The sequence below is a fragment of the Aspergillus fischeri genome, genomic scaffold (genome assembly GCF_000149645.3).
Source record: "Aspergillus fischeri NRRL 181 1099437636259 genomic scaffold, whole genome shotgun sequence".
In the NCBI taxonomy this organism is placed as follows: Eukaryota; Fungi; Ascomycota; class Eurotiomycetes; order Eurotiales; family Aspergillaceae; genus Aspergillus; species Aspergillus fischeri.
Genome location: NW_001509766.1, coordinates 954,904 through 980,771, shown reverse-complemented (window position 1 = coordinate 980,771; position 25,868 = coordinate 954,904). Strand labels below are relative to the sequence as shown.

The window sequence follows — 25,868 nt, the reverse complement described above, 5'->3', positions numbered from 1 at the left end:
CTTCTATTACTAGTTTATATAGAACTTCTTAGATATTATATAACTATTAATAGTGCTAACGTAATCCACGGCTGAGTGACGAATACGACCGAGTGACGAGTTTTCGTCGCACCCATACTGTTTCTGAAGCTTTCCAACAGCAAAATATATTAAATTAGATTATATAGTAATTAATTAAAAAGCTATTTATTAGGACAAGTTCTTATTATATGTCTAATGGACCAACAGCCACTACAGCGCGGTGGAGCTCGCTGGCGAGGGGCAGGTGTAGACTCATTAACCTGCTCATTCCATGGTATATCAAGCTGCTGAACGCGATTTTGACCTTCCTGTACAGATAAAAGGATATCATTACCTAGATTAGCACGCCTTCTTGCCTTCTTTCCAATCTTCCGCTCATTTTCAGCCTGTAGAACCTTAATTTCTTATTGCAGAAGAAGGTTCATATTCATCGCCATTTGAGCTGCCTTTTCAAGATGTTGAATATGTGATACTGGGCTGCTAGAAAGCTTCCTTTTCTGAAGACTTCTCTGCAGGCTGCGGACCTTGTGATCTAGCTGCCAAGGATTCTGAGGTGTTTAGAAAGCAGAAGAGATTGAGCCTTCAACAAGAAGTGGTGGTGTTGGTGTACGAAGTTAAAAAGTGATCTTTTCAAGCACTTAGTCCTGATCAAATGGTTTAAGACCAGCACCTGCAAAGCCACTGCATATATTCTTTTAATTAAAGACTTTTTCACGCGCAGGCGGATATAGGTGCAGAAAGTCTTCTTTATCAATATGGTTGTTTCCCGTGACCATCATTCCTTCAACTAACTTCCCATATGCGTGTTTTAGCGGGCCAAAAACGCCAACATCCAGTGGCTATAGAAGGTGGGAAGTATGAGGTGGCATGCAAAGGCAAATGATTGCATTTTCCTTGCAGAAAGCATCAAATTCTGCAGTCTGGTGGCTAGAATGGCTATTAAGAATAAGCAATCTCTTTGCACCAGTTAAACTCTGCTGTGAGTGTGGCTTAAACACCTCCTTAAGCCAGCAAAGGCCTATTATATTAGTTATCCAGCCATTGTCACTCTTTGCAATTAACTAGGTTTAAGGAACTGCTGGTTCTTAATACCAGGTAGCCTGTTACTCCTTCCCCTTCAAGATGACCACTAGTGGTATAGAAACCCCCTTTGAGCTCACACATTCAATGATTGTAACCCATTCATGATTCCCTTAAATAACTATATGAGGTCTCTCACTGCGATCCACTGCAGTAATAACCTTAGATGTTATATAGAGTCCCATTGCAAAGCTAGTTTCATTAAAGTTCTAGATATCATCTTTATGAATGCCATGTTCCTGAATAGCTCCATGTACAGTTTTAAACCACTGTTTTATAACCTTTGGATCCTCCTGCTTTGCACGCTGGTATGTAATTCTTTAATTATATCTTGCATGTAATTCAGGATAGTGTTTAACAAAGGAATAGGCCTAGTTGACTCTAAGCACTGCAGTAGAATCTTAGGAGTGTTCATAAAGTAAAATCTGCGCCATTCCACGCAGAAACTCTGGCTAAATTAAAAAGCCTTGCTTATCTGCATCTAGCACTCTCTTTATAAGGACCTCCTCTTTAATAGCTATTAATTTATAGCTATTAGTGCATGTTTCTACGCGTGGTTTTATTCCTTTAAGCTAATAGTGAAGGGTAGCCTTAGATACACCAAATACTTCAGCAGCTTTCAATTTTGATTTAATTTTTTGCATTTTATAGGCAGAGATAGCCATTTGCATGCGGTTTTCTTGGGATAAGAGCATTTTGTATGAGCATAATGAAAATCTGATGCGTTGTTGAATGTTGGTTTGAGTATTTTGATAGGTGTGACAAAAACTCATCACTCAGTCATATTCATCACTCGGCTGTGGATTACGTTAACATATAAGGGAGCCCCTTTTATATAGAGAGATGAGTAGACTAAGGCCTTTAAGTTACTAAAAAAGATATTTACTATAGCCCTAATCCTTATATAGTTTAACTCTGACAGAAGAATAGTAGTTAAAATAGATACTTTAAACTAGGTAATAAGAGCTACTATATTATAATATAATAATAACAGTGTGCTAAGGCCTATTATATATATCTCTAGGAAGAATACACTAGCAGAGTATAACTATAAGATATATAATAAGGAGCTACTAGCTATTATTAACACCTTTAAGGAATAGGAATTAGAACTAATTAGCCTACTATAATTTAAGCTTATTATAGACTACTATAACCTTAAATACTTTAAGATAGTCTATAGGCTTAATAAATAACAGATATATCAGTTATACTAGCTAGGCTAATTCAACTATAAGATATACTATTAACCTAGGAAGTTGGTAGCTTAGCCTAATACCCTATTATAATAGGAATAAGACATGCTATAGAATATAGAAGATAACAGGCTTAAAGCATATAATTATTACTTAGTATTACTATAGGTTATTACTAGCTAGATATATATACAGGTATCCTATACTAATAAAGTAGTATTTAGTAAGGATATAAGATTATTAAATAAGTATACTAATTAATATACTAATTAAACTTATTATATAACCTTATATATAACCCCTATAGACAAACCACTACTACTATTAGAAGGATACTAGAGGGAGGCCCAGCTATATAATACTACTCTAAGTAAGATATATTAAGCCCTAAAGAAGGGAGCTATATACTTCCCTAGTAAGCTATATATAAGTGTTAATTACTAAATATTTAATATCACTAGATAGCCACCTATTATATTAAAGCTATAAATAGGTTCCTAATTTAGAACTATTATAAATAAGGATACTATAAGAGATCTATAACTTAGTGCTTATAAGCTATCCTAGGAAGAATATACTATATATAATAGTTACCTAAAACTTCTACTAGCTAGAGCTTTCTGCAGATATCTAATATTTTATATAGAACTATAATAAATATAGTACTAATTATATATAGTATAAATAATACTAGGGACTACTAAAGCTACTGCTAATCCTAGATTATAAATAATATAAGATTACTATTAACTTTATCATAAAGCTACCTATATCTAATGGTTATAAAGATATTATGGTAATTAGTAATAGGCTTAGTAAGGGTATGATCCTAGTGCCCTATAAATAAATAAATTTAGAGATAGTAGTATAGTTATTAATTAATTAATTTATTAGCTATTATGATATTCCTAGTATAATTATATTAGACTATAGTTTATAGTTTATTAGCTAGTTCTAGAAGCACTTTTATAAGTAACTAGATATTAAGTAATAACTCTCTATAGCCTTCTATCTATAGATAGATAGGTAGATTAAATAAATAAATACTATAATAGAGGCCTACCTAAGGAACTTCTATAACTACTCCTAAACTAACTAAAAGTTACTATTACTAATAGCCTAGCTTATTATTAATAGTTAAGATACTATAAGTATAAAAGTTAGTCTATTCTTCCTAGACTATAGATATAATATTAAATTATTAGAAGTTAAACTACTAAATTAGGAGGCTATTATTATAAATATAACATACTTACTAAAAGAGAGAGCTAAAGTAATTATAATAAAGATAAGAAAAGCTACTAATATAGCCTAGTTAGAACTTACTACTACCTAATAATATTAAGAAGAATATTTAAACTACTCTTATTTAGCAGCCCTGCACTATGCTATTAAATTAAAAATCTAGCTAGACCTATAAAATATTTAGATAGATTACCTAAGCTAGAAGCTTAATATATAATATATAAAGTTCATAGTGCTAGAAGCTATTAAGTTATATACTTACTAACTAGATACATTACTAGGTATGTATAATATATTCTATATTAGCCTCTTATAGCCTGCTATAGATGATCTATTCCTAAGTTAGTTAAAGCTCATAGATAGTAAAGCTAAATATATAGTTAAAGAGATCCTAAATAAATATAAGAAGTAAATCAGGTATAACTACTATATAGAATACTTAGTTAAATAGGTAGGCTATAAACACCCTATATAGGAGCCTGCTACTAACCTTACTAATATAGTAGTACTTAATACCTAGGAGAACTACCACCCCTAAGGAGGAGGAGGGGGGTAGTATAATAGGTAGGGCCTATTAGGTACTCAGGCTATTTAGCTCTTATAAAGTTATATCTAAACTAGATACTAGCTATAGGTTATATAACTTTATATTAATTAATATAGTAATCTGCTTTATTATATAACCTATAAACTACTTATATACTTCTTTTTATATTTAGCTGTCATAGCCCTAGCTAGATTTCTCCTTTAGTGATTTCTTACCATCCAAACCTAGGTCATAGGTTTCTAAGGCTTCTAGCCTGTGACATATCTTATCTAATTAGAGATAAGTAATGTAATCCACAACTGAGTGATGAATACGACTAAGTGATGAGTTTTCATCACACCCATCAAAATACTCAAACCAACATTCAATAACGCATCAGATTTTCATTATGCTCATACAAAATGCCCTTATCCTAAGAAAACCGCATATAAATGGCTATCTCTGCCTATAAAACACAAAAAATTAAATCAAAATTAAAAGCTGCTGAAGTATTTAGCATATCTAAGGCTACCCTTCGCCGTCAGCTTAAAGGAACAAAACCACGCGTAGAAACATGTACTAATAGCTATAAATTAACAGCTATTAAAGAGGAGGTCCTTGTAAAGAGAGTGCTAGATGCAGATAAGTAAGGCTTTTCAATTCAGCCAGAGTTTCTGCGTGGAATGGCGCAGATTTTACTTTGTGAATGCTCCTAAGATTTTACTGTAGTGCTTGGAGTTAACTGGGCCTATTCCTTTATTAAACACCATCCTGAATTATGTGCAAGATATAATTAAAGAATTACATACCAGCGTGCAAAGCAGGAGGATCTAAAGGTTATAAAATAGTGGTTTGAAACTATACATGGAGTTATTCAGGAACATAGCATCTATAAAGATGATATCTAGAACTTTGATGAAACTAGCTTTGTAATAGGACTCTGTATAACATCCAAGGTTATTACTGCAGTGGATCGCAGTGAGAGACCCTGTATAGTTATTCAAGGGAATCATGAATGGGTTATAATCATTAAATGTGTGAGCTTAAAGGGGGTTTCTATACCACTAGTGGTCATCTTGAAGGGGAAGGAGTAACAGGCTACCTGGTATCAAGAACCAGCAGTTCCTCAAACCTGGTTAATTGCAAAGAGTGACAATGGCTGGACAACTAATATAATAGGCCTTCACTGGCTTAAGGAGGTGTTTAAGCCACACTCACAGCAGAGTTTAACTAGTGCAAAGAGATTGCTTATTCTTAATAGCCATTCTAGCCACCAGACTGCAGAATTTGATGCTTTCTACAAGGAAAATGCAATTATTTGCCTTTACATGCCACCTTATACTTCCCACCTTCTACAGCCACTGGATGTTGGCGTTTTTAGCCCGCTAAAACGCGCATATGGGAAGTTAGTTGAAGGAATAATGGTCACAGGAAATAACCATATTAACAAAGAAGACTTTCTGCACCTATATCTGCCTGCGCGTGAAAAAGTCTTTAATTAAAAGAATATATGCAGTGGCTTTGCAGGTGCTGGTCTTAAACCATTTGATCAGGACTAAGTGCTTGAAAAGATCACTTTTTAACTTCGTACACCAACACCACCACTTCTTGTTGAAGGCTCAATCTCTTCTGCTTTCTAAACACCTCAGAATCCTTGGCAGCTAGATCACAAGGTCCGCAGCCTGCAGAGAAGTCTTCAGAAAAGGAAGCTTTCTAGCAGCCCAGTATCACATATTCAACATCTTGAAAAGGCAGCTCAAATGGCGATGAATATGAACCTTCTTCTGCAATAAGAAATTAAGGTTCTACAGGCTGAAAATGAGCGGAAGATTGGAAAGAAGGCAAGAAGGCGTGCTAATCTAGGTAATGATATCCTTTTATCTGTACAGGAAGGTCAAAATCGCGTTCAGCAGCTTGATATACCATGGAATGAGCAGGTTGATGAGTCTGCACCTGCCCCTTGCCAGCGAGCTCCACCACGCTATAGTGGCTGTTGGTCTATTAGACATATAATAAGAACTTGTCCTAATAAATAGCTTTTTAATTAATTACTATATAATCTAATTTAATTATATTTTGCTGTTGGAAAGCTTCAGAAACAGTATGGGTGTGACGAAAACTCGTCACTCGGTCATATTCATCACTCAGCCGTGGATTACGTTAAAGATTCTACTTTATTAAAAAGTAGAGCTATATAATAAGAGGCCCTAGGGGCCCTAGAGGTTATATATTATATATTAATAAAATACTAAATACTCTTTATTTTATTAAAGATCTATTTAGTAGTATCTTTAAGTATAATCTTAATATTATAGACCTTCTTAGTAAGCTAGATAGTATTATTATTATATATCTTTACTATAAGGGACTTTATAATATCTAGAAGTAACTAGAATATCTTAAAAAGAGGAAGACCCTTAGTTAATTCTATAATATATACTAACTAGGAAACTATATCTAGTAGCTTAGTTAAATAGGTATATAGATCTAGATTATTAAAGATATTAAAGGGTAGGTTAGGCTAGGGTAATATATTTATTATTACTACTATAGCCCCTTTCTTCTTCTTACTGCCTATTACACTATAATAAGTAAGAAGAAGAAGAGATTATCACTTAGAACCTCTAGAGGGTGAAGTTAAATATAACTTTTAGTATTTTCTGACTTGGAAATGGCTAGGTGTAGGTGTTTGGGCGTTGCCAGAGAGTTTTAAAAGTCAGATGATCATCAATCAATGAGGATACAACATGAATAGTTACGTGCCACCATAACTTATGTAACTATTAATATCATAATATCATATAACAACCTTCACCTGACTTATGCATGTAGTGCATCTACCATTTATAAATGCCAGATAATTTAAGGAACTAGCAGACCCTGCCTGTAACATAGTAACATATTTGCCTTGATATCCACACTCCCACAAGGTCACAGTTCCGAGGATCTTCTCAGAGCTGTATGGATTGCGCATAAGAGGCTCCCTATTCATAGACCTAATCTGATTATCTGAGTGTCTCAGGTGTCACCGTGTCTATGTCATATCTTACTATATAATCTAGCAAGGAACATCCACCGTACATATTTTGTCATTGTTATGTATGTACGGTGCGACCTCGCCATAGCCACCTGTATCTTTCAAGCCAGGGGCCAGGGAGGTGAGGTGTTATGATATTACATTGCTTACTTCGGCATATATCATAAACACATCTCAAGCTGGAACTGGCATATACTATTAGAGGTATGGCCAGATTCCCATTCAACTATTAGAATTACATTTTACAATGGATGATATTTCGAAAACTCTAAACTTCTATTGTAAGAATTCTCATCGATAGGCCCATAGGATATGGGTATCAAGTCTAGATATTTGAGTATGACCACGCTTCTGTAACCCTATCAGAGCAGGGAATATATCCAAAGCATCCATAGCAACAGAACTGTACACAGCAGAGCAAGCTCCACCTAATTCAAGCGAAAACGAGGGGGCAGAAGATCGACAGAAGGCGAAACATATTCCAAGCTAACGGCGCGGAAAGATCCCAACTCCGCCAATCCCGAATGTGAGAGATCTAATTAGTCTGGGTGAACGCACCCTTCTCGGGGTCGGCCGTCGCATGATCCTCCATCCTCGCAGCATTGAACTCTGCACTGTCGCTACTCTCGTTGCCCTTGACGTCCGCATCAGCAGGGCCAAAACCGTACTGGATAGCCACCCGCTCAACATCCTCATCGGAGAGGAATGGCAACTCTTTAGCAGCACGAACATAGTTTATGTTCTCCAGAAAGCCTTTCGCAAAGATAAGGTCAATTTCCTCAAGTGACCGCCCAGCAGTCTCAGGATAGAAGAGGTAAATGACCGGGAGAAAGCATGCATTGATACATGCAAAGAAAAGATAAGTCCCCCAGCTAATATTAGAAATCATGATGGGAGTCACCATGACGATGAGAAAATTGAAAAGCCAATTTGTGCATGTTGAGATAGCATTAGCCTTCGCTCTTGTCTTGATCGGAGAAATTTCGGCGGGATATAGCCAAGGCAAGGGCAGCCAGGTGGCACCAAAAGACCTGAAGAGGATCAGCATATTCCCAGTATCAGAATCCGGGCCTAAATTGGTGAAGTGAATGGGCGCAGAAGGGTGACAAGAAGTACTCACGCAATATATGTGAAGAGACCTACTGCAGCGCCCTTTGCAGCAGATGGAGTGCCTGGAATCAAGCAAGCAAAAGTGAGCACCATTGAGAGACACTGACCAACTGTGCCCCACAAGAAGAGCTTGCGTCTTCCAACTCTCTCAATCAGAAACCACGAAAATGTAGCGAATATTGAGTAGACAATCATATTAACGCCTCCCAGTATCATAGACATAAACTCTGTCTGGTTCAGTGAGTTCTTGAAAAGCACTGGCAGATAATAGATGACTGCATTGCAGCCGCCAATCTGCTGGAAAAATTGAGAGGAGGACCCTAAAAGCATCCGTCGGAAATGCTGAGTCTTCCCGCCGGTGAATACAGCAGACAAGGGGGTGTTCTTTCCCATTTGACCTGAACTGTCGAAAAGTCAGCCCCGGGCTCAATAGGTACACCGCTAGAATATGACTTACGCCCTAATTGAGTCAAGAATGATGTTTTTCTGGAGTTGTACATCGTGATGGGATATCTCTTTGCCCATAAGTGCAGCAATCACAGTTTCACCCTCCTCATATCGTTCGCGAGTGAACAGCCAGCGGGGCGACTCGGGCAGAACCATCATTCCAAAGATGATGAAAAGACCAAAGACTATTTGGAATGCAATGGGGAAACGCCACGTAAGATCAGGCGAGCCATAAGATGCACCAAAGTCAATCCAATAGGCTATAAGAGTACCAAATGCGATAGTAGCACCTTCTATGCAGATAAGCAATCCTCTGTTGGATGTTCTTGAGCACTCAGCTTGGTACGTTGGAATCGTTGATGTGTTCATCCCATTTCCAATGCCAGTAATAACTCGCCCGACGATAAACTGTGCGAGTGGGACATGTCCCGGATACGAAGTTACTTGAATGATGACGCCAATGATCATCACAGTTGCACCCGCCATGATCGACTTTCGGCGACCCAGCCAGTCGCCAGCACCCAGTACAAAGACAGCACCAGCGAGACACCCTGAAGAGAGCATCAATAAAGGATCATGTTTCATTCTTTCGATGTCAAACATACCTATTTCGTAAATGGCAGTTACTGTGCCCTGCATAGTCGAATTACCTCTGGTCGCAGTAAATACATCATTGAAAGGTTGAGCATCGATGATGCTGCTCATAACACCTTCTGTTTCAAGTAATCAGCTGAGGACCAAAGAGGTGACTCGATTCCAAGTGTTCTATTAACATACGATCGTAACCGAAGAGCAAGAAACCCATCGTCGCTGCGGCTGTCACTGCTCGCATAAGCAGGTTGCCAGACATACCAGCGAACTTCGGGGCAGCCATGATAATCTTTCCAGGTGGTAAGCACCTAGTAGACAGAAGTGATGCTCTTGAACAAGGTTCTCAACTGCAACACGGCGCAAGCTCCTGCTCAAGAGATCCGAGAAGGGTGACTAGGCCTATATTAGGGCAGCGAGTATCGGCAACCTAAGGAAGAAAGGTGGCTTGGTGTGAGCAGGAGGGTAGGTAGATCGATACATGTGAGGAGGAAGATCATGTTTATATATTTCCCCACGCACCTCCCCCAGAGCATGGGAAAAACGTGTGGAGACATAATCCGACCCAAGACTCCACGGTAATCTCAGAAGTCTCAAGAGCACCGTGGCTGATCCGTGAGTTGGAGAGAATTCCTCTTAACTCTTGAATTTTCCCTTTCTTTCCGACAGGCTTTTAGCAGAGTTTCGAGGGCGGTGGGGAACATAATTCGTAGCAGCAAAATTTTTTACCTCCAGTATGCAAGAAGTAGCCGAATGGTTAGTCTGAACCCGCCGCTAATCTGCCTTGAGAAAAGGGTAGCCATCAATATAGTGAAAATAACCAGGGTAGATATATCATTGGGAACATGGGGGTTGGAGAGGCGGAGATCTCCTGGGGCTAGTGCACGGAGCAAAGCTTTTAGCTTATTGCTTCAAGTTTACCATTGGATTAATACATCGGAAGACTTGAAAAGCAGCGGGCTCAGGCTGAAACCAAAAGGTAGGTGTAGTCACTTGACCCATGGAAGTTCTCACTTCAACAGTAACGAGTCATAATAATGAAACCAAAGTTCTCAGCTAATTGAGCAACCATATTATTTATGAATAATTAAAACAGCGCCAGGAGGTTTATCATACGTAAGGTCCGGTTTAATATTGTCACAATTAAATCCAGAGACACCAAAGAGAGACAAAGAAACTCAAGAGATGAGAAATAAAACTAAAATGCGGAATTTGAAAAGGCGCCTCGATGCCTTGGTTCTTTCTGGGGTTTCACATGGGGACATTGCGCAGATCTCATGGCCTGTATGTACAGCCCTAGGTATAGAGTACACTATCGAGGTTCATCTTTTACATTCTTTCATGTGAATTATCAGGTTCTCTCATCCAAAACCAGAAAAGTTAATATGCTAATATTAGGCTTGTATTGTGTCTATTACTTTCCTGCAGAGTCTTAGATTGAACATTCTGTGGGTTATATGTGTTGCCTGTGAACTAACCTATCCTTTTCATACTGTAACATCCAAGAACACATTTTTATGTTGCACTGGTGTGGATATTGCAAGCCACATTATGTCTTGGCTGTCAGTTTAGCACAGTTCATCCCGATTCCTTCCTCGGTCATTACTCACTACGGAGTACCTACCTGGTTGAGGGGTACCTGCATCTTAAGGATTCTGATAAGGTGCAGTAACTCTATTGACATGGTTTGTACTTGGTAATGGTTGCGCTGTTCAATAGTATTATTAATTTGGTTGCTTGGAGAGGTACATGTAGGTAGCTACCTTAGTACTCTGTACGGCCTCCCCAGAACAGACTAGCTCCATAAACACAAGCATGGAAAATAAAGAGAAGCAATGTTGCGTTATTAATGAACCATGCTTAACGTAATCCACCACCGAGCGGCACACACCACCGAGCGGCACAAACTTTCGATACACTACCACCTCATCCCCTGATTAGTTAACAGATTGCTTCATGGTATCACCAACTCATCATTATGCCTCAAGGATCTACAGATCCAGCTGCTGAATCAGAGGACCGAATACAGCTCGCAATTCAAGCATTTAAAAATAGCCAATTTAAGAGCATCCGCGCAGCAGCCGCAGCATATGATGTACCATATCGTACGCTCACTTACCGAATCAAAGGTCGAAAAGCACGCCTGAACATTCCAGCAAACAGCCAGAAGCTCACAGTTTTGGAAGAAGCTTCTCTTAAGAAGTGGATTCTTGATATGGATGAGCGTGGTCTCCCTCCAACCCAGGATATGGTACGGACGATGGCGAATCTATTACTATCTCACAAGGGAGAGCCTGAGGCTGTTGGCTTGAACTGGGTTTCTCGCTTTATCAAACGACATGATGAGATCATATCCAAATACACCCGCAAGTACGATTATCAACGTGTAAAATGTGAGGATCTAAAGATCATCAAACAGTGGTTCGACCTAGTTCAGAATACTATAGTAAAATATGGTATTCTTGAGCAGGATATCTACAACTTTGATGAAACTGGCTTCCAAATGGGTGTAGCCCATACTGCAAAGGTTATTACTGCATCCCGTCATCGAACAAGTCGCGTACGAGCCATACAGCCAGGGAATCGCGAATGGGTGACTGCCATTGAATGTATCAATACTTCTGGATGGGCTCTACCACCTATGATCATCTTTACTGGCAAAGTCCATCAATCCCAATGGTATCAAGATATACCCCACGACTGGCTGATTGGTCTTAGTGATAATGGATGGACCAACAATCAGCTTGGCCTATCATGGTTGGAAAAAGTCTTTCAGAAGCATACCATGGCACGTACAATAGGGAGATATCGGCTTCTGATTCTTGATGGCCATGCTAGCCATGAATCTGCAGAGTTTGATCTTTTCTGCAAGAATCATCAGATCATTCCTTTATACATGCCTTCTCATTCATCAAATCATTTACAGCCTCTTGATGTTGGTTGCTTTGCACCCCTAAAGGAGGCATATGGTGCAGAGGTGATGAGAAGCATCCAACATGGTATTCATCATATTGATAAGCAAAACTTTCTTGATCTCTATAGAGAGTCACGAAAGGCTATATCACCCAAGAATATTTGCAGTGGTTTTGAAGCTTCTGGTCTGATTCCATTAAACCCTCAGAGGGTGTTGGATAAGCTTACTATTAAGAATATCACACCCCCAACCACAGCTCATGGTCCCTCAGACGGGTCATGGGTTGCAAAGACCCCTTTGACTACTGCTGAGGTGCAAAAGCAGATGGAGCTTATCAAGCAACTTATTAATTGCAACTCCGAAAGCCCCCCAAACGAAGCACTCCGTCAGCTAGCAAAGGCAGCTGAATCCACCATGCACGACGTTATTCTGTTACAACATCAGATGAATGAGCTTCGTGCAGCAAATGAGAAGCGAAAGCGAAAGCGCGCAGCTACTCGATCTTTTATTGCCTCAGGGGGCGTTCTAACAGGGGCTGAAGGCCAGCAGCTTGCTCAAGAAGCAGAGAGGCTGGTTTCAGTGGAAACAATGCCTAGGAAGCGTGCGCCACCACGATGTAGTAACTGTCATCAAATTGGTCATATTAGAACTGGCTGCCCTAGTAGGTAATATAATTCTCTTATGTATGAAAATAGCTTTATTCTGATTGCGCAGTAGTAGAAGATTTCCTGGTTTGTTAATTTTGGTAAAAATCATGTGCCGCTCGGTGGTGTGTGCCGCTCGGTGGTGGATTACGTTAATTAAAACCCAGGGGTAACCAAGTTGCTTTTAAGTTCCTTAAGTTTCTTGGGCTTGTGCTTATACATTCCTTGGAAAGTATGCCGAGTGCTTGACATTGGATCCCGCCAAGTTTGCCGGACTCATATTTCTCCTAAAAGATCGATCGTGATCCAATTATTTTTGGCCCCCTATGACATCTGTGGGATGCGGATGCCTGTCATTACTGCTGTGATTCGCAAGATAGTGCGCCGCGTGGCGTGTGTGGCTAAAAAGCCGACCTTGAGATTTCAGTGGGATCAATATGGCCAATATCATTTTGTTTTTGGATAAATGGGGCTTCCGATGAATGATAAAAGAGGGGGAAAAGGATGGTTATATGGGTATCAGTGAATTTCATGAAACTCTACTGAGAATAATTGCCAGAACACTTTATACTACTCATCACAAGGACCACCTAGATGATAATGACTATCTTTGTTGAGCTAGTCTATGGAGTACCAACACATCACTGAGATCATATGTAACAGTAATCCTATAATATATATAGAAGAATTGAAATGCCAGAAAACAAAGCAGTGCTTTTGATTTGAAATCAGAATTCCAAAAAGCATGCTCTGCGTTATTTATTTTATGATGTGCTTCTATGCAGTACTGGAGCAGCTAAGCATTCTTTACTACCCCCGCTTTACCAGAGCTGAGGGACGATGTTCGTCCCCTTTAACTCATTGCTGCTCTCACTGTATTATCATGAGAGATGACAAATGTCTACCTAACGTCTTTGCTCGGCTAAGTGTAGAACTGTAGATAGTAGGCTGACTATTGGCATTTCCATTTCCAAGCTAACCTTACCTCTACCATAGATGAGATCGTTCTGCAGATTGACTTGCCAGACATAACTTTTAAACTTCGTTGAGCTTTAGAATAACCCTTTTGCATGTTCTTCTCCCACATGGTATCAGATGGGATTTTGTCATGGATAGAAAATGCCATCGAAGGAGGAGGCAGAGAGGCATAATGCCAGGAACTTTACCATGTACCAGACCCTACATCAATGAAACTATAGGATTGTGCGAAATACTCCTACGCTATATGATGTCCATGTTCTGGCTAACACTAGATCCCATGTTCTGGCTAACAATAGATCCTACATGCGCATCGTCAGACTATGCTTCATGCTTAGAATATACAGACCGTGGAGCTGGATGTACAGTTTAATCAACATGTTGCATACACTCATGATTTATACTAATGTAATCAGTAAGCAATCCGCCATTGTATGCCAGCCGCCATCTACTGTAGTCCATATAATATAGCACTTTTCAGAACTTTGATATCTTAATAACAAAGAATCTAGGATACCTAAAGCTTAGTATACAAATTACTCTTATATTAAATATATATATATTAAGTAGAGACCTTTATGGCGCTTTATTTTCTTGAGGTAATATTCTTTACAGCTATATCCTATGTATTTGAGAATAATACTATATTACCATTCATAAAAAAAAAACCTAAAAAAATCTAGAAAAAACTAATTTCCTATTCTATGTTACACATATATATAACTATACTATAGAAAAAGGCCTCCTAAAGCTGTTGTGATGGAAATACTAATATTTAAAACAGTGCCATTGTATATGGAATACTACAATGGCGGATCGCTTACTGATTAACACGTTACCCCAACATAGTAAACCTATGGTCCAATGAGCTTGTAGGCAGGCGAAGAAGATTACATTCCTTGGAGACAGAGCTCCCACAGCCATAAAAGCTTGTCAGATAGTAGTACGGAGTTAGTAGCCAGTGGCTTCACCAGCAACAGTTAATACACACCATTGACCGTTAGATTTATCGCAGCAGTAATCCAAATTATATTGGATATGTCATTGCAGTACACCTTTAGTATTTTGCAAACAAGTACATCGTCCTAGAAAGTAAGAGAACGGAATTTTTGAAAATGAGTAGGCAAGAATGAGTGAATGGAAATAGCTAGTGTAAGTACGGCATGAAGGTCTGCAGGACACACTGCTGAACAGACTGGGTAGAGACTCGAGTTCTTCCGTCGAAGCCTCGATACTTCGGCTTGACTTCAGCCTCAATCTCAGAAATAATACCTGGCGGCTTCGAGTTCCATTGAATGTTCGTCAAAACTCAAAAAAAAAAAAAAAAAAAAAAAAAAGATTTCTGGTAGGAGTTCAGCATTGCTCACAATGTCGTGCAATGAGTAAAGGCTACCAGCACCACGATGAAACGTAAATACCAGGCAAGTAAACACCTTTTCTCGCTGCGATCGATAAGAAGGCTTTCTCAGGGGCCCATCGGGCTTTCGGTCCCAGCGAGCAGAGTATAAGAAGCCAGCCCTCGAGCAAGACAGTCACTTGAGTCATATTGGGGGGAAGAATAGAGGGCGAAAAGAGGAACCCCGCCCGGATAAGGCTTTACCATACTTATTCATGGAGATTGAACCGGACTTCTAAACATAGTATCGACGCAATCAGCAAACAATATACAATATTATAATGGCTGAGATAGAGCATATCGAGCCAGAGTTACAGTATCCATTAAGTAAATCCCAATGTTATCATCGCCAAGAGATGCATTATGCCTGAAGTGCGACCCCCTGACGACTGGCGACATCATCCACATGGACGCCAAACACCAGGCGATAGAGATCCCGCAGCCAAGAATATTGATTGCCCTGTGTCGTCACTCGGACAGCCCTTGCTATATCCGCAGCATTCGAATGCGGTTGCAAGCCAATATTGCGGAATACTGGGTCATGTGCCAGAAGACTCTTATAACTCCTCAGAAGTGACATTTGCCACGGTGCCGATCCAAACGCGTCTGATGAAAGCGTCTTTACAAAGCTTGATAGGCTCTGTGATTTCTCGGGCTGAAATCCGCTGTCGACCGCGGCCTTGGTCAGTAAAGCTTGTATGCATGCCAGGGTCGTATCGTTAGGCGACGTTCTTATAGTATTTGTCGAAGATGTTTGCCCAGAACCTTGGCTGATATCTGAGACCGTTGACAAGCTCGAGGACCACCTTGCCTGCACAAATTGATCGGCATCTTTTCCCAAGAGAAAAATGTTCTGAACTGGGGCGTCATCCGGCGAAATAGTGGTGGTCTCATCGAAAATGGTCGTAGGAGTTTCGGGATTACCTCGCTGGCGCAGCCGTTCATCTGTAGCAGCGATTTCCTGTTGGCCGGCCTGCTGCATGCCATGGGTGAAGGTGGCCTGACTCGGTCGTGGCGTTCCACGATCAGAGTAACGTAAGCTACGTTGTGTCCATCCCTCGCGAAAAAGATCACAGAGTTCCCAGCAAGCTTGCACAGCGGAGCCAAGCATTTCTTCATTTATCGGCCTCCCTTCCCTTTTACCTTGGCGGATTGTGAACAGCATCTCCGCCAAAGACCAAGAAGCCTTCAAAAGGGAGTCGGTCTCCGAGACACGGGTCCTCTGTTTCATGAGACGATGACAAAGGGTGATATAGAAGTCTAGCGTCCTTTCCCTGAAAGCGTCTGGTAGATGTCGATCATGCGTGTTGTAAAGATGATTGTTTAATTCGAAACTGACCCGAAGCACTGAATCTGCAAGCTCGTTGTCACGGATGCGGATTTCAAATAAATTTTGGCAGAATTCACGACACAGGTCTAACGTCGGCTTGACCGGCGACACATACTCATCTTGTTGACTCTCATATAACTCCTGACACAACTTCCAGCACGATGTCCATGCATTTTCTTCGATGAGACCAGTGCCAGCATTGTCCGCAGTACGCCCGCGATGGATATAGCTCAGTCTGGCTAATGTATTACAGAGCGTCCAGCATTCCGCGAGCGCTGTTTTGAGTGCTTTGATCTCAGCTTCACCGTCAAAAAGATGCCGAACGGCGGCTTCGAGTGTGCCTGACCCCCCGTCTACTGTGGTAGAGACACCTGTAGTTTGAACTGGAGGTATATTCTGATGCACAAGAATGCTCGGCTCATAGAACGTAGAGTCCGTAGATGTATGTTGCTTAGGAGCCGAGATTTCACCGGCGAGTACACTCGGCTGAGACTGGAGGTCAATGCTTTCGAAATCCTGCCTTGTTTGTGCTCGAGGAGTTGCTCGCTCTGACCAATCTTTCGCAGGTTCAATAGAAGTGGTTAAAGGAGACGGTGATATAGAGTGCTTCTGTAACGAAGTCAGTCGCTGCTAGCTTGTGGATTGAGAGCGATAAAGCACCTTTCCTGATTCGTCGTCTCGAACTATCGATGGTGCTATCTCGGCCGAGTTGCTGTGCGATGATGCCATAACTGGGTCGATCAAGCTGTCGGAGTCGTCATAGTTGCCAAACTTCTAGAACAGACACAGCTTCAGCAACTAGGTAACGGCCCACAGATCGTCTGACATGATCCTTACAAATTGGCGAAAGCCAGGAGGTGCATGTATCACAGACCGTGGAGCATCATCATCATTCGCTCGTGGGCCAAGAGCGGCAAGAGAAGTCTGTTTTGTTTGTACCTATATTTTGATGAAGGTCAATGACGACTATCAAAACTCTCATGCATAAATGATACTTACCCTGAGTTCGGTCTGGTTGGCGTGAGATATTCGCTGCTGGGGTTTAGTGATTTTAGATGCAAGTGGTCTTTCCGAGTCGTAGATGCCAGTGTCATCGTGCTCTACAGCGTCCGTCTGATCGTGTGATGGAATTGTTAGTGAAGAGTCCAAGATATCCATGGTCTCAAGTCCATGTTTGGCAGGGCGATCATCAATGGACCTGGTGTGTTAGCAAATACAAGGTCATCCGACGGAAATCCTCTCAGGTCCTTACATCCTAAAGGAGTCACTGGGCTTGTGTCCAGTATTTTTTGAATCTGCCAATCGGCTATAATGGAGTGCCACTTTGTACAGTCAACCTCAGCCCAGTAGTGCTCCTCTTTCGACTGCAACAGCAAAGAACATGGTATGGCCATTTTTGGCTTAGCTTCTGATAATAAGTACGTCTGATCTTGGACGGGCTGTGCTGCGTAAACAATCTCCCCGCTTGTACGAAGCAGTTGGGCGCCTATTAGGTACCTGTTCTATAAAGGTCCAGGCCAAAGTGTGTTGAAAGTTAGCTGTTGATTTTTAATGCTCACTCATGAGCGCAGTAATTCCCCGAGCAAACCGTAATATCATGGCATTGTATAAGAGCAGTATACCTATATCTCTTTTAAGATGAATTTTGCAGATGTGGTGCATACCTACCTACTTTGTAGCAAATACCTGATAACAAGAAAGGTAGGTAGTTAAGCATTTAAAGTATGAGGGGCTGCACCCAGGTTAGCTTGGACATTCTTCACAGCTAATGAGACATATCAATGACTTTCTTTGATAAGGTACTTCGTGACGGCTAGGATTGGGGAATTTATAGCAATGATTTCCTTGTCATTGGTTCAAATGCTGATGTATACGGAGTACTTTGTGGGCATATGCTGCAGGGTCATACGTTAGTGCAAATGATTTCCGAAATCTACTATAATTGCCGGTCTCAATCCAGGTGCAAGGATTCCAGTGTAGTGAGTAGATATATGTCAGCTACAAGCAATAGGAGCAAGGGGCTTTGCTACCTCTTCCTTCTTTGCGGCATCCATAGAATACGGAATTCAGATCAAAACGCCCGAATATAGTGATGTCAACAGTAGTCACATGCATGATATAGAGAAGCTTAAGGCTGCTGCATGGCAGCATTTTTCATTCCTAGGCCAAGATTGAAAGTGGTGGCAAACAATTCATACTTATACCAGGTTGTAAAGTTGGCTGCAATCAAAGTATAGCTAGGTCAAATTGCATAGATGCAACAGAGTGCCCCGGGCATTCTGATGTTCTCCCAGATAAGAGCTCAACTATTGCATATGCAAATCACTGTTCAGAGCTCGAGTCATCCTCATTTCACAGTCAAAATAAAGTCGACCCAGTATCCAGAAAGCACCTCGAACGTAGGGAATATGATAGATCGCCCGAGATTAATCATACGTCTCAAGGCTGACAGCATGAAAGCATGAAAGCGACTCAAATAAGACTGATCTGAGATGTTGAGCTCTTAAAATTCAGATTATCCACATGATCAACAGGCAAAGTAGCGTAGAACCACAGAAGCGAGGAAATGTGATCGATGCCCCGCAGACGGAGGAAAAGGTTCCACTTTACTTCTCCTATACCATGCCTTTTCGGATACTGTCGGTTTGAACTCAGAAGTAGGCGTGGCCCTCATGGTAATCGAGAGGCATGATAGCAGTAAAGCGACGGGGAGGATGGGAAAAGTCGGTACTGCCGCCGAAACGGGACTAGCAAGGCCCTGCACTGTGGGCAAGGTCTTGCACTATGGGCATAACCCGGTCGTTCTGTCAAGTAGGCCAGGGAGAGCGGAATTGGAGATATTGAGGGTACGTAGGCACAATAGATCCCACAGCCAGAAGACAGAAACATCATATTTGAGATTTTGCCCGATCTCTTTCAGCAGGATTGTACCTATCAGGAGAGTATAAGTATAGCTGCGTACGAAGTCAGGATCATATATACTCACCGAAGAAGCTTTTCAATGAGATCGACGTGGGTCATGATCATTCTGCGGCAACAGTACCTCTTGCAACCAAGCTGATCCATAGCATCACTTTACAAAAGGTATTAGCAAAACAATTAAATTCAAAGGAAAAACTGGGTAAATGGAGGGTCAAACTTACCCATCCGGAATACCCTCATCAAGTAGCTGTAAATAACGTTCCCAAAGATCACCGACAACCTGGTAGAAATCTATGAGCAACAGCAAGCAGCTTGTTAGAAGGATCAAGTTTACCTTGCCACAAGAAAAGCACCGAACAGGGATAATCATTGGGTCAAATTGTATGCTAATGAATTTTTTGAGAAGATCAAGAAGGATGCAGAGGATATAAGGTCAATACAGGACACACAATGTAGAACAAAAATGGTATTGCTTTATTGGATCCTGTATGATACTTGCAGAGACTGAACAGAAGAATGAACGAATATCCTGAAAGGTACGAGAAATGCGGACATATAATTTTGCATCGCTTCCCCACATAATTACTGTTTTAGGAAATTGGCTAACCTTATATATACTAGCCTCAAAATCTGGGAGATCTTGGTGGAACCCAAAAGGTTTCGAAAGAGAAAAAAAAGAACTGATTGAAAAAACAAGCCTACAAGAGTACCATGACTCTTTGTATATCGAACTACCTCACGGCATCTCTGAGGTCATTGTAGCAGTCTGAACTAAGCTGCATCGTTTTGAATCTGATCCCCAGGACCTCACCTTGCCTAATCTCTCTTACAATGTCGGGTTCGAGTCTCGCGCCAGGACATACAAAAAGATCCAGAACTAGCGATGCCCTGCGCACCGAGAAGGATAGAACCAAGCGTCGTCGATTTTCCAAGGGCGCACTTGATGTTACTGAAGACGTACAACTAGCTGCTAAAGGAATGGCAATTGAGAATAACAATCAGAATGCCACTTCCACACAAGATACTTCTGCGCATGCTCGTGAGCAGCAGACGAAATTCTCCCACGAAAATTGGTGTCTCTCAAGTCCAGTCGGTGGGCAGTATAGCAACCTCGACCCGATTATCACTTCGGATGAAGAGTGAGTTACCTCAAGAGTTGATGCGAAGGCTTGATTATTATAGCGAAGAGCGCTAAGTGAATTCGTTTTAGGTATCTTCTTGTCGGGACTGAAACAGCAATTCATGTTCATTCGATTGGGACCTCTTACCGGTCCCGTACGTTACAGTTAAGCGATGGTCAAAAAGTCGTTGGTTACAATATCTGCTCAGAAAATCCGCAACATCTTTATATCATCACTTCAACTGGTTGTGTGAGCAAGTGGGATTGGCTTTCTGGAGATCAAATCGCTTCTTGGGATTTGGCCCGAGAGACACTCCTTGCTGAATTATGCCCCTCTGAGGTCGGGAAATTAAGGTATGAGCTTCTCTTTTCTTTGCGAGGGCGCAAGGATGGAAAGAGACAACTTACAGTCACCTTATTCAATGGTGGAACACCACGCGACATTGTTGTCTTTGAAACGACCCAACGAATAGACAATTTCAGGGTTTTCAGACAGGGTCAAGCGATAGTCGCATGGGCTGGTCAGCGCCTTCTGCTTGGCACCAGGGAATTTAACACGCCGGACCCGTCAACTATGCAGTACGCCTGGAGGGAGGTCGTCCTACCTGTCCGTGTTACTTGCATTGATGTTCGAGAGAGCAAAGCACGAAATCGAACAATACCACAGGGCTCACAGGACAATAACCTAGATACCATGGACCTTGTTTTGGGAGAATCTGGGGGCTCAATCTTAATCTATCCTGATTTTCTTGCTCTTTTCCCTACAGGTGGCATTGGCTCGGATGATAGCAAGGGCCTGGCTCCTCGACGGCTGCATTGGCATAGAGGTCCCGTCAATGCAGTCCGTTGGTCAAAGGATGGTATGTACCTACTCTAGCCAGTGCAAGTAAGGAGGCAGCCCCGTTAACAGGATTCAGGTAACTACATAATCTCAGGCGGAGATGAGTCAGTCATGGTACTATGGCAGTTAGATACTGGTCGCAAGCAGTTTTTACCTCATCTCTCTTCACCCATTTGCAATCTAGTCGTTTCTACAACTGGAAAAGCTTACATCGTGAAGCTTGCTGACAACTGTATCATGGTGCTGTCAGCGACAGAGCTGCAACCTTATGTTACTATCACTGGCCTGCAACTTTGCCCCAAAGTCAACAAGCCTGTCGATGCAGCTCTGCCAGAGTCGCGTATCTCATTTCAACCTCCTGCAGCTGTATTGCACCCACAATTCCATGATCGGCTTCTAGTGGCGGTACCAGCTTCGCGTCATGCCGCACGGGATTATCATTCTACAACGAGTTCGTGCATGCTACAGACATACGATATCCGCACCAACTCTCAAATTTCCAGACAAGCTCTTGCACGGACCAATGCCACGACTTTGAGGATCAGTCCAGAGGGGACCGAAATTGTTGCCCCGGACGTCAGTCACCTTGACATATGTCAGGATGGAAAGTGGATGGCGACGATCGATGACTGGATACCGCGCCCTGAAGATATCAGGGCTCTTGAACCGAATAGTACTTCGACAGGCAGCCATACGCTTTCCCGGGAAACATACCTCAAGTTTTGGAGATGGGACGAAGTGTCCAATATGTGGGAGTTAACTACACGTATCAACAGCCCTCACTCCTTCGACAGCGTTTCGGTGCCTATTCTGGATCTCGCGTCCAGACCATACAGTCATGAATTTGCAACAGTGGGCTGTGATGCCGTGCTCCGCTTCTGGTGCGCTAGTAACAGGCCGCGCCTGGGGTTGGCAACGAAACGTCCAGAACACCGATATCAGACCTGGAAATGTCGAGGTACTATCGACCTAAAAGGCGAATTTATTGGTGGCGGAACTGAGCCTGCAATTGCAGCCTGTATGGGCTTTTCTGAGGACGGGTCGGTGCTTGCTGTTTGCGTGCAAACCAGGTCCAGTCCGGACTCCGGCCTCGTCATCCTGGTGGATATGCAGAATTGCAAACTTCATCACAGTAGGGTAGGGGTTTACTCGGGTCGTCCATGTGCAGCCAGATTCTTGGGACGCTATCTTGTTGTCCTATCCCTGCATTCGACACATATTTGGGATACAGTTGGCGACATAGTCAGAACGACCAGTTCATCAGCCGTTCAGGATAACACTCCGTGTGAAGATCAACTTCTGGCTGTGAGCTCAAAGTCGCGAACCTGTGCAGTTGCCTCAAAAGTCCCGCGACATCTGGCTGGAACGAGAAGGACGTGCGGATCTCTGTTTGATATACGAGTCTATGATGTGCAGACCTTGTCCCTGCTTACTCGACAGTCTTTGAAGCATTGTCCGGTATCCCTACTTTCAGATCCACTCACTGGGGATTACATCGTCGTTGATGCCAGGGCCAATGTGCAACGCCTCAGTTGTTCTGATAAAGCTCCCCAGTTAATACCGCAATCCAAGGAGGGGACCTCTCACAATTACGGGCTTGGAAGCTTATTTGGAACACGTTCTCGCGACATGAGTAGGCATGATAATCTTCAGCCTCTTCCAGTCAGCGGAAGCTCTTCAGCCCCGCAGTCATTTGGGCTACCCGGGGTCTTTACTGATACTCCTCCATTTGTGTTGCCTCCCACTAGTGTTCTTTTCAAAAGTCTGGTTCAAAATCTTACAACTTGAATGGGCAGACCAGAATCAATGTACCTTGTCTGTTAATACAACACGAAAAATTCTTTATTCTATTTGCTGTCCTTGTTGCCATTATTGACGGTGAGGTGTCTTTATGATTTTCCTTGATTGCCTGCATAGGCGCATCACATATATCAACAGTCATAATTCAATTGTGCACATAAATCGGAGACAGATCGGACATTTCATCAAGGCTCCGACTTGATCTCATTACGCAAACCCCATGGGTCATCTCAATTGACGTCACTCAACCACAGGTTTGAAAGCAACATCAGGTTATAGTGGAAATTTCCTACCCTAAGCAAGATAGCATGAGGCCAATTTACAGATCGTCGAGGCAGGATGAAGCAGGGCACAACTGAGTAACAAATGGTTCCCGAGTTCAAGCCAAGCAGCCGATCGATCCGTCGCCTTTTTGTGTATTGGATACATATGTGGATGCCTTTTAGAGCCTAAGCTAGGCGACAGACAATGTATGCTCTCCGCCCATGTACATGCGTTAAATAAGCGTCGAGTTCATTATCGTCATGGATGTTGAAAGTGACTTCGTTTCCATGCTCATCCTGATCGATTCCCTGAATCTTGGTAACGATGGAACCAGGATACCTAGAAACAACTAGCTGGCGTAACTCGGTGACGGATTTTGTTGCTAGTTTCTCGACGCTGGTCTTAGACTCGTGAACCTGGTTTGGAGGATAGGTTCGCACATAGATCGGCACTTGCAGCGAAGTTGAATCTAGAATAGGGTCAACATATCCAAAAGGATTCCCAGTATCATGAGTTGCTGAGGCAAACGAGGTATCATTTGCCGCTTGCAGAAGCGAGGGATCTATTTGCATGTCACTTAAGTCGCCCGATGTCATCGGGGCGCTGGCGAGAGCTTGCGACGCAAGCGTGCTGATTCCATTAGTAATGCTGCCGAATGCACTATTGTCATGGGTGCCAGCAGCGTCTGGACTTGAAATATTGGTGCGAGTAATAGACTTCTTCCGAGAGGGATCTCGTTTGGTTTGGTCATCACGAAGTCGCTTCATAACATCGCGACAGAGCACTTCGAGAGCTTTCAATTTCGTAGCATGCTCCGGATCCGCCGAGCCAGGGGCAAGGATGCGTTGCAGCAACTCAGTGTCTCGAATCCAACTCTCCTTCAGTTGCTTCCAATGCTCGTCACCAGCCTCCAACTTGCTAGTAAAATGAGCCGCTTTTAGTGTATTGTAAAATGCGTTGCGAATTTGGCGGCTTTCTTCGGGATTGATCCCAAGGGCGTTTTTAGCTTCCGCGATTGTCATTCGCCTTTCTAATGTCCTCATCCGTTTAGTGACATCTGTACAAACGACATCGAGAGCGAGGGCTTTGGCATCCAGCCGATTGGGATCTTCCCAGAATACCCGCTGAAGATGTTCAGACTCTTGTATTAGTCTGTTTTTTGCTTCCTGCCATCTTTCAGGTCCAGCAACAGTTTTCTTGATAAACCCTGCCTCTTCACATATCCTTTGAAACTGATCTCTTATTTGACGGTAACTAGAATTGTCTAGGCTCAGGTATTTCTTACTCTCATCGATTGTGGTCTCAGAAGGAAAGCGAGGTGGCCCAGGCGGGTCGGCTGGTAGTCCAGCCCATTCCCTGGTGCGCCGACGCCGTTTCCTGGAAGCCCAACGTTCAGCACTCTCCGCTTTCAAGCGTTCAAGTCTCTCTTGACGCTTCGCGAGTACATCAGCTGATAAGCTAGGCGATGGAGGCCGCATGACCGATGAATCGGCAGGAAGATTCTGAGCGTCGTAGTAGGGTTCTGCAGTCTTGTAAACTTCCTGTTGGAGTGCCAGTAGTCCCTCGTCTTCTGGTAGCTGCACAGATGGTCGGATAGTTGCTTGCGACTTCATTCCATTGGGAACACGGAGTAGCCAGCGATTCTTCGCGCGTACTCGCATCAATTCTCTTTCTTTAATCTCAAAGCCTTCTTCATTCAAGACGCGCAGCATGTCCCGTTGGCTTGTATTCCGCTCCCAAAGTTGTTTGATGCGAGCGACAAGCTCAGCATTTTTGTGGGCCGGGTTCTGTTTGGAAGGAAAGCCCCATCGCTTAAACTGAGTCTGAAAGGCGCGCTTACTGTTACGTGTATGTCTTAGCCAAATGTGAACGAGAAACGTAATCGAATCTTGCGTTTTCAAGAATGGGAGACGAAGAGCACTGGCTTAAAGGACTATGTGCATACCTGGGTGAGAATTGATATACATTTCGCATGTATTCCATAATTTCCTCTAGCGCTTTTTTATCTTTGATGTACATCTGATAGCATATTTCTCTCTTGCCCTCCCAGTCGTATACCATGACGAGAGTTCGGTGAGACGCTCCCCCCAAGTGGAGGTGCGTCTCAGGAAGCGTACCTGATATCAGGAAGAGTGATAACGGGAGCCGATAGGACAATGGAAGAAAAGGCGCCTGTTGTCGCTCTTGCAGACCGTAGTCAAGCTGCCGTTGAGCTATCTGGCACGCCGTAGAATAATCCTAAAGTCTGGCTGCGCAGAGACTGCTTCTGCGCAATTTTATGGTACCGCTCACGTGATTGGCCACCTTCATGCTCACCTTACGAAGAGACCGCTACTTACTGACATTTTTACATTGAGAATACGACCCATGGCAGGCAGCAAGATGAAGCATTTGGACAAGTCTCGACTC

The 25,868-nt window shown here is 42.4% G+C and overlaps 5 protein-coding genes across 5 annotated transcripts, besides 11 other annotated features; 1 reads left to right on the top strand and 4 right to left on the bottom strand.

Moving 5' to 3' along the window:
* Nucleotides 1-269: 269 nt before the first annotated feature.
* Nucleotides 270-1,781: a mobile genetic element.
* Nucleotides 1,782-1,901: 120 nt separating this feature from the next.
* Nucleotides 1,902-2,360: a mobile genetic element.
* A 631-nt stretch (nucleotides 2,361-2,991) lies between these two features.
* Nucleotides 2,992-3,564: a mobile genetic element.
* A 322-nt stretch (nucleotides 3,565-3,886) lies between these two features.
* Nucleotides 3,887-3,928: a microsatellite.
* Nucleotides 3,929-4,505: 577 nt separating this feature from the next.
* Nucleotides 4,506-6,005: a mobile genetic element.
* A 1,635-nt stretch (nucleotides 6,006-7,640) lies between these two features.
* NFIA_115350 (hexose carrier protein) lies at nucleotides 7,641-9,536 on the bottom strand (the record flags this gene model as incomplete). The annotated part of the gene is made up of 5 exons (XM_001262894.1): nucleotides 7,641-8,136; nucleotides 8,226-8,618; nucleotides 8,673-9,213; nucleotides 9,268-9,375; nucleotides 9,440-9,536. The coding sequence occupies 5 exons, from the start codon at nucleotides 9,534-9,536 to the stop codon at nucleotides 7,641-7,643; spliced, it is 1,635 nt and encodes a 544-aa protein (XP_001262895.1).
* A 1,586-nt stretch (nucleotides 9,537-11,122) lies between these two features.
* Nucleotides 11,123-11,155: a microsatellite.
* A 106-nt stretch (nucleotides 11,156-11,261) lies between these two features.
* Nucleotides 11,262-12,734: a mobile genetic element.
* A 186-nt stretch (nucleotides 12,735-12,920) lies between these two features.
* Nucleotides 12,921-12,953: a microsatellite.
* A 1,088-nt stretch (nucleotides 12,954-14,041) lies between these two features.
* Nucleotides 14,042-14,089: a microsatellite.
* A 1,008-nt stretch (nucleotides 14,090-15,097) lies between these two features.
* Nucleotides 15,098-15,123: a microsatellite.
* Nucleotides 15,099-15,123: a microsatellite.
* Nucleotides 15,124-15,543: 420 nt separating this feature from the next.
* On the bottom strand, nucleotides 15,544-17,670 carry NFIA_115340 (uncharacterized protein; the record flags this gene model as incomplete). The annotated part of the gene is made up of 4 exons (XM_001262893.1): nucleotides 15,544-17,121; nucleotides 17,173-17,286; nucleotides 17,350-17,436; nucleotides 17,512-17,670. The coding sequence occupies 4 exons, from the start codon at nucleotides 17,668-17,670 to the stop codon at nucleotides 15,544-15,546; spliced, it is 1,938 nt and encodes a 645-aa protein (XP_001262894.1).
* A 1,730-nt stretch (nucleotides 17,671-19,400) lies between these two features.
* Nucleotides 19,401-19,804, bottom strand: NFIA_115330 (DNA-directed RNA polymerase core subunit RPB10; the record flags this gene model as incomplete). Its single annotated transcript, XM_001262892.1, has 4 exons — nucleotides 19,401-19,443; nucleotides 19,499-19,585; nucleotides 19,656-19,714; nucleotides 19,769-19,804. The coding sequence occupies 4 exons, from the start codon at nucleotides 19,802-19,804 to the stop codon at nucleotides 19,401-19,403; spliced, it is 225 nt and encodes a 74-aa protein (XP_001262893.1).
* Nucleotides 19,805-20,265: 461 nt separating this feature from the next.
* Nucleotides 20,266-22,789, top strand: NFIA_115320 (WD repeat protein; the record flags this gene model as incomplete). Its single annotated transcript, XM_001262891.1, has 4 exons — nucleotides 20,266-20,573; nucleotides 20,645-21,414; nucleotides 21,601-22,527; nucleotides 22,713-22,789. 4 exons carry the CDS (start codon nucleotides 20,266-20,268, stop codon nucleotides 22,787-22,789), a joined length of 2,082 nt encoding a protein of 693 aa, XP_001262892.1.
* Nucleotides 22,790-23,644: 855 nt separating this feature from the next.
* On the bottom strand, nucleotides 23,645-25,520 carry NFIA_115310 (Clr5 domain-containing protein; the record flags this gene model as incomplete). The annotated part of the gene is made up of 2 exons (XM_001262890.1): nucleotides 23,645-25,298; nucleotides 25,405-25,520. The coding sequence occupies 2 exons, from the start codon at nucleotides 25,518-25,520 to the stop codon at nucleotides 23,645-23,647; spliced, it is 1,770 nt and encodes a 589-aa protein (XP_001262891.1).
* Nucleotides 25,521-25,868: the final 348 nt, after the last annotated feature.